At 44.9% G+C, this 7,785-nt stretch overlaps 1 protein-coding gene across 1 annotated transcript; it reads right to left on the bottom strand.

Annotated features, from left to right (window-relative positions):
- On the bottom strand, nucleotides 1–5,548 carry LOC137803488 (NLR family CARD domain-containing protein 3-like). The gene is made up of 7 exons (XM_068601977.1): nucleotides 5,380–5,548; nucleotides 3,500–5,300; nucleotides 3,243–3,416; nucleotides 2,610–2,783; nucleotides 1,348–1,521; nucleotides 1,019–1,192; nucleotides 1–630 (listed from the first exon to the last, which is right to left on the bottom strand). The coding sequence occupies exons 1-7, from the start codon at nucleotides 5,468–5,470 to the stop codon at nucleotides 621–623; spliced, it is 2,598 nt and encodes an 865-aa protein (XP_068458078.1). The 5' UTR covers nucleotides 5,471–5,548; the 3' UTR covers nucleotides 1–620.
- Nucleotides 5,549–7,785: the final 2,237 nt, after the last annotated feature.

Raw genomic sequence — 7,785 nt, 5'->3', positions numbered from 1 at the left:
TTAATAAAGTACTTTTCATTCATTCATTGTCCTGCACCACCGTGTCCCGACCCCTCAGGGCTGGGACACGGTGGATAAGATGTTTCTCCTGTTTTAGTAAAGTTGCATATTAAGTCTAGTTTTCTCAGAATCTGGTGAAATTCTAATAAGACAGATATGCTGAAAAACTTCTCTTTTTCCTCTCTGTGCATCACCTCTTGCACCTCACAGACACACTTAACCCCTCCTCCTTTTCTTTAAGGGTCAGTCCTAGATCTTGCGTCTAAGGTCAACTGAGGGTTTGTTGCCTGATATGGTCACACTTTACATTTACCCATAATATAGAAAAGATTATAAAACATAGCAACTTATAGCATCTTATGCATTTTATACGGTCTAATCACAAACTATACTTCAAATAAATACCAAACAGTACATGTATATATATTCCTTAAATGGTTAAAAAGATAATGGTTATACATACAAAAAATAGTTATACGTTTTAAATGATTACACCTTTTTACTTTCATAATTTCCTCGATCACTCAACAGTGTGAGGGGAGGGGGGGGTCTTCTGCTGTGTGGGAGGCTAAATCAAGTCCAGGTGAAGGTCTCCAGATAGTCTCTGGATCATCGGCCGATCACTCCCAGCTGCCGAGAGAAGAAGAAGACAACAGAAGAGATGGATCAGTGTCTCCAGAGACTTTCATCCGCTGCCAGTCAGTAAACCGCACATCCAGCCTGAGTCTCTTCTGGGGGCCCTGAACGCATCACGACTGCAGAACCAGAGAGGTGTTCACTGCTCGCTGTACCGATGGACTTCAACCCTTCAAACGCTGAGCCATTACATACAAATTCAGAGCAAAGAAGGACCAGCCAATGAGGCAAATTTAAATATTTCAACACCAGGGAGAAATCCATGTGACGGACGCTGTGACTTTGAAGCCAATCATTGTTGAGACGGCCTGACGTTGGAAAGAAACCACCAGATGGATCTGTGTTTTGTACAATACTTCTGACTCCAACCCTCTAGACTGACCTCAGAGTCTCCAGTCTGTAATGTGGACTCTCCACCAAACCTCTCAGCAGCTTCACTCCTGAACCCGGCAGGTCGTTGAACCACAGATTCAGTTCTCTCAGATGCGAGGGGTTTGACTTCAGAGCTGATCCCAGAGAAGAACATCCTTCCTTTGTGATCCCACAGCGTGAGAGGCTGCAACCACACAAAACAACACACAGAGTTTCTGTTGAGGAGCTTACGGAAGCAGTTTTTTTTTAATACACACTCATTTCTGTTAGATCAGAAAGAAGAAGGTCAGGCTCATCAGGACATGGAGGTGCTACACGAGCAGCAGACAGTGAACCCACCTCAGAGTCTCCAGTCTACATTGTGGACTCTCCAGAAAACCACTCAGCAGCTTCACTCCTGAATCCTTCAGCTTGTTTCCACTCAGATCCAGTTCTCTCAGATGAGAGGGGTTTGACTTCAGAGCTGATCGCAGAGAAGAACAGCCTTCCTTTGTGATGAGGCAGTCACTCAGCCTGCAAACACACACAACAACACACCGTTTCTTACATTGATGCACAATTTTGTATCATTTTCATCATAAACATCAACCGCTTTCATTGTGGTTTCACTGTAAATACATTTAAAAGTCTTGATTCCAGTTAATTATGTTCTTTCAGTGCAGTAGAAGCTCTGACAAACTAAAAGCAGGACTTGAAGTGTCCTGGTTCCCTGAGAGCAGGAGGGCCAAAGGATGTTCATGTCATTTCCAACTGCATATTAAAGAGACACTAATAGTAGACATTGTTCTCCCACAGCAACATGTTGGTGATGATGTCATTAATTTTCTGCATAAATATGATCAAAAGTTAAGAGTCTGAGCAAAAAATGACTCCTTGATTGCTAACTGAGTTTTTTTAATTGTATTGTTCGGTGCCTTCCCATCATGCCACAGTGTAATACTACTACATCTTGAGAAAGCTTAAGCTCTAAAGCATCTAAATCTGCAATAATAATCACAATAAACATAGGCATTGACATGTTTTTAAGCAGTCCCAAAAAAATGTATTTTTCGGTTCAGAAATTGAAAAATGACCAACTTTTACCTGAGTCTTGCTCGCACCATAACAAACGTGGTATGTAACTGGCAGTCTCCATTTTGTTGTGTCTTTCAAACCAGCCCGATGACCAATCAGATCACAGGACCCTAGAACCCCCCCCCCCCCCCCCCAAGAAAAGAAACCCTAGGTCCTGCTTTGCCCAACCTCGCGGATATGAAGTGTGTTTTTTAAAAACAAAAAATGTGCTATCTCCTCATCCACAGCTCCGATCGCATTCATTTAAATTGCTAAACAAATGAAACCCTTGTGAGAAGATATGTGTCGGTTTACATTTAAAGAAAAAGATCGTTACATTTCAATAATTCCCTAAGCTCCTCAGCATGACTCAGCGATTATAACGTTTCACTAAAACACTCATAAGTACCCCTAACAATGGCGGATTTCACTCAAGGTAACTTCCCTGTAACCTATGAGACTGTGGGAGTCTAACAGTAACACACAAGCATTAGTATGGGTTTATAAGGACATGAAGGTGCTACACTAGCAGCAGACAGTGAACCCACCTCAGAGTCTCCAGTCTACATTGTGGACTCTCCAGAAAACCACTCAGCAGCTTCACTCCTGAGTCCTGCAGCTTGTTGAAGCTCAGATTCAGTTTTCTCAGACTGGAGGGGTTTGACTTCAGAGCTGATCCCAGAGAAGAACAGCCCTCCTCTGTGATCCTACAGCCTGACAGTCTGCAAACACACAAAACAACACACAGAGTTTATTGTATTGATACAAAATAATAATGATTTCAGTGGCTTTCATTTTGATTTCATTTTCTTTTCCAAACAGACATTTTGTTAAAATCATGTCACTGTAAACACATTTAAAATCATGATTCTAGTGAATTATGTTTTTCCAGTTGGAAGCTCTAACAAACTAAAAGCAGGACTCAAAGCGTCCTGGTTCCCGGAGAGCAGGAGGGCCAAAGGATCTTCATGTTGGTTGGACAAGACCTCCAACACTTTCATCCCAGCAGGATAGTGGCCAGTTCAGCATTCAGTTCACAGCATTATGTCCAAATGCATATCACAGAGACACTAGTAGACATTGTTCTCCCACAGCAACATGTTAGGAACACCACCATGAACTGAGTAGATTAGACACTTAGACCACTGTGTCATATTTGTGGTAAATCATCTGTTACTGACCTGAGATTTTCAAGTACACACTGTGGACTCTCCATGCCAGCAGAGAGAAGCTTCACCCCTGAATCCTGCAGCTTGTTGTTACTCAGGTCCAGCTCTCTCAGACTAGAGGACTGTGAGCTGAGGACTGAGGACAGAGCTCCACAGCTTCTGTCTGAGAGGTTACAGTCACTCAGCCTAGGGGAGGAACAGGGATTAATGCAAACTAAATGTTTAATCAAAGTAAAATATCAAACCCATTTCATAATGTGTCCGCTTACAGAGCTTTGTTGGAGGCTTTGACCACTGGCAGCAGCCTCAGAAGAGCCTCCTCTGAAGCAGAGTACTTCTTCAGGTCAAACACCTCCAGATCTTCTCCTGATGAGAGTAAGATGAAGACCAGAGCTGACCACTGAGCAGGAGACAGTTTACCTCTGGAGAGACGTCCTGACCTCAGGGACTGTTGGATCTCCTCCACTAGAGAACCATCGTCCAGTTCATTCAGACAGTGGAACAGGTTGATGCTTTTCTCTGGAGACACTTTTTTGATCTTCTTCTTGATGTACTGGGCTGTTCTCTGATTGGTCTTTGAGCTACTTCCTGTCTGTGTCAGCAGACCTCGTAGGAGAGTCTGATTGGTCTCCAGTGAAAGACCCAGGAGGAAGCGGAGGAACAAGTCCAGGTGTCCATTGGGACTCTGTAAGGCCTTGTCCACAGCACTCTGGTAGAGATGTCTTAGTTCATGCTTAGCTTTCAATACGTTATGCCAATGGGGTCTTGGTTGTTCTTCTGCCAGCAGGTTGACACCAGAGTTGATGAAGGTCAGATGGACATGAAGAGCAGCCAGAAACTCCTGAACACTCAGATGGATGAAGCAGAACACCTTGTCCTGGTACAGTCCTCTCTCCTCTCTGAAGATCTGTGTGAACACTCCTGAGTACACTGAGGCTGCTCTGATGTCGATGCCACACTCTGTCAGGTCGGATTCATAGAAGATCAGGTTCCCTTTCTGCAGCTGATCAAAAGCCAGTTTTCCCAGAGACTCGATCATCTTCCTGCTCTCTGGACTCCAGTGTGGATCTGTCTCAGCTCCTCCATCAAACTTGACATTCTTCACTTTGGCCTGAACCACCAGGAAGTAGATGTACATCTCCGTCAGGGTCTTGGGCAGCTGTCCTCCCTCTGTGGTCTTCAACACGTTCTCCAAAACTGTCGCAGTGATCCAGCAGAAGACTGGGATGTGGCACATAATGTGAAGGCTTCGTGAGGTCTCGATGTGGGGGATGATCCTGCTGGCCTGCTCCTCATCTCTGAACCTCTTCATGAAGTAGTCCTTCTTCTGTGGGTCAGTGAACCCTCTGACCTCTGTCACCAGGTCAACACAGTCAGGAGGGATCTGATTGGCTGCTGCAGGTCGTGTGGTTATCCAGAGGCGAGCAGAGGGAAGCAGCTTCCCCCTGATGAGGTTTGTCAGCAGCACATCCAGTGAGGCGGACTCTGTGACATCAGTCAGGACCTCATTGTTGTGGAAGTCCAGAGGAAGTCGACACTCATCCAGACCGTTAAAGATGAACACAACCGGGAACTCGTCAAACCTGCAGATTCCTGCTTCTTTGGTTTCAGAGAAGAAGTGATGAACAAGTTCCACCAAGCTGAACTTCTTCTCTTTCAGCACATTCAGGTCTCTGAACGTGAAGGGAAACATGAGCTGGATGTCCTGGTTGGCTTTGTCTTCAGCCCAGTCCAGAGTGAACTTCTGTGTTAAGACTGTTTTCCCGATGCCGGCCACTCCCTTTGTCATCACTGTTCTGATTGGTTCCTCTCCTCCAGGTGAAGCTTTAAAGAGGTCTTCTTGTCTGATGGTGGTTTCTGGTCTGTGTGGTTTCCTGGATGCTGCTTCAATCTGTCTGACCTCATGTTCGTTGTTGACCTCTGCAGTCCCTCCCTCTGTGATGTAGAGCTCTGTGTAGATCTGGTTCAGAAGGGTTGGGTTTCCTGCTTTAGCGATCCCCTCAAACACACACTGGAACTTCTTCTTCAGGTTAGATTTGAGTTCACGTTGGCACACTGCAGCACTAGTTTCTGGAATGACAAAAATAACAGATGAAATGAGTGAGTGGTGTTCTCCTGTTTCATTTTAAAGTCTTTTAAATCCTCTTACTGCTCTGCAGACAGTCAGCCAGCTCCTCCTGCTTCATTCTCCTCATGTAGTTTAGTATGATCTTCAGAAATGCTTCCCCGCTGCTCCTCATCTGCTCGTCATCTTCACCACCGTTTAACTCCTCCTCATCTTCTTTCTGACCAGCATAGCCTTCTGGGTAATCTGGACTGAGAATCTTTTGGATCTTCTTCAGCTCGTTTCTTATGAAGCTGACGATGGTCTCCTCCAGCGCCTGAAACCAAACAATACAAGCATATTTCAATTTAAAACGACATCACATCTCTCTGTTATAGATTGGTGTGTTGAGGTTGGTTCCAAGCTTTGAAATATCACTAATTTCAGCTTCTAGCTTTCATGTTATATCAAAACTGTGATGTGTGATTGGACCTTTATCGCAGCAGGTACAACCCAAATAGCCGGGATGGGTACCTGCCTGCACATCGTTAGCACCATTAGCTTCTAGCTGCTAAGAAGTCTGAGCCGGCAGCTAGCAGCGAGCGGTGCTATTAGCGCAAACAATCAAGGGAGGGGGATTCTGTATAACTCAGCTGTTTAAATTGTATTTGAGAGTTAGACATAATGGAGGGCGTGGCCTCTTTGACTGACAGCTGGATGTCTCCTCTGTTGCTTCACCTCCAACTCTTTGACCATCTTCATACGTTATACAGTCTTTGATTCACACACCTTAAATATGGACCCCAGGTCTGTTGGGATTACGTTGGATCTCTGTTGCTGAACTCTTTGGAGAAAACAAAAGTACATGTTATATATTATGATCTGTCTTAAGGAATCCTGAAATCAAAGGTAAAGGAGAGTCTGATCTCTGCTGTTGGATCCTGATAGAAACACAGTAGCCTAAAGAAAACTCACCTCAGTTCAACAGACTGATGTCCGTCTTTGAAGAAGACAAAATGAACATGGCCTATTCTCTAATTTCTGCATTTTTGTACCAATATTCAACGGGGTAGATTAAAAAGACCAGCGGGCCGAATTAAAATGCTTTTTGTTTGCCCATTTTGTTGCCCAAAAGGGCATTTCTTTTGCCCTATTTTGGGCTTTTTTTGTGTGGCATTTTTGGCATCATTTTTTGGATGTAGTTTGCCCATACCTGGTCCTTAGATAGACTGGTGACTTGTCCAGGTGAACTCTGCCTAATCTCACCTGGGATCGGCTCCAGCGGCCCACGACCCTAAATAAGAAGTAGTTTGGATAAAGGAATGTAATGGTTATAAAAGCTTACCTTACAGACTGATGTCCATCTTTGAAATTCAGAGGCGGTCCAATAGACCGGTCACTCTTCATGGACACACAGCTGGGTCCAGGTCCAGGAGAGTCTCGTCTGTTCAACACAACACACACAGAGCTTAGAGGGTGAATAATGACAGAGAAGTGGTGTGACATGGAGAAGAGTCCTGGTCTGTTACTAGAATGAACACTTGTGGACAGTGTGATGCATTACCTAACAGACAGATGTCCATCTTTGAAATTCAGAGGCGGTCCAATAGACCGGTCACTCTTCATGGACACACAGCTGGGTCCAGGTCCAGGAGAGTCTCGTCTGTTCAACACAACACACACAGAGCTTAGAGGTTGAATAATGACGGAGGAGTGGTGTGACATGGAGAAGAGTCCTGGTCTGTTACTAGAATGAACACTTGTGGACAGTGTGATGATTACCTAACAGACTGATGTCCATCTTTGAAATTCAGAGGCGGTCCAATAGACCGGTCACTCTTCATGGACACACAGCTGGGTCCAGGTCCAGGAGAGTCTTGTCTGTTCAACACAACACACACAGAGCTTAGAGGGTGAATAATGACAGAGAAGTGGTGTGACATGGAGAAGAGTCCTGGTCTGTTAATAGAATGAACACTTGTGGACAGTGTGATGCATTACCTAACAGACAGATGTCCATCTTTGAAATTCAGAGGCGGTCCAATAGACCGGTCACTCTTCATGGACACACAGCTGGGTCCAGGTCCAGGAGAGTTTGGTCTATTCAACACAACACACACAGAGCTTAGAGGTTGAATAATGACGGAGGAGTGGTGTGACATGGAGAAGAGTCCTGGTCTGTTACTAGAATGAACACTTGTGGACAGTGTGATGATTACCTAACAGACTGATGTCCATCTTTGAAATTCAGAGGCGGTCCAATAGACCGGTCACTCTTCATGGACACACAGCTGGGTCCAGGTCCAGGAGAGTTTGGTCTATTCAACACAACACACACAGAGCTTAGAGGTTGAATAATGACAGAGGAGTGGTGTGACATGGAGAAGAGTCCTGGTCTGTTACTAGAATGAACACTTGTGGACAGTGTGATGCATTACCTAACAGACTGATGTCCATCTTTGAAATTCAAAGGCGGTCCAATAGACCGGTCACTCTTCATGGACACACAGC

This window comes from Clinocottus analis, unplaced genomic scaffold, assembly GCF_023055335.1.
Source record: "Clinocottus analis isolate CAN_PGR_092001 unplaced genomic scaffold, fCliAna1.0.p SCAF_57, whole genome shotgun sequence".
Taxonomy (NCBI): domain Eukaryota; kingdom Metazoa; phylum Chordata; class Actinopteri; order Perciformes; family Cottidae; genus Clinocottus; species Clinocottus analis.
The sequence above is the reverse complement of the archived record's forward strand: the minus strand, read 5'-3'. Positions and strand labels throughout refer to the sequence as shown.

What these genes read in the sequence shown, in the direction of transcription:
- LOC137803488 (XM_068601977.1), bottom strand. Translation starts at nt 5,470, where the DNA reads ATGAGGAGCAGCGGGGAAGCATTTCTGAAGATCATACTAAACTACATG. An exon ending in TGTGTACTTGAAAATCTCAG is followed by an intron (nt 2,784 to 3,242) that starts GTCAGTAACAGA and finishes GTGTGTTTGCAG; the next exon opens with ACTGTCAGGCTGTAGGATCA. An exon ending in TGTAGACTGGAGACTCTGAG is followed by an intron (nt 1,522 to 2,609) that starts GTGGGTTCACTG and finishes GTGTGTTTGCAG; the next exon opens with GCTGAGTGACTGCCTCATCA.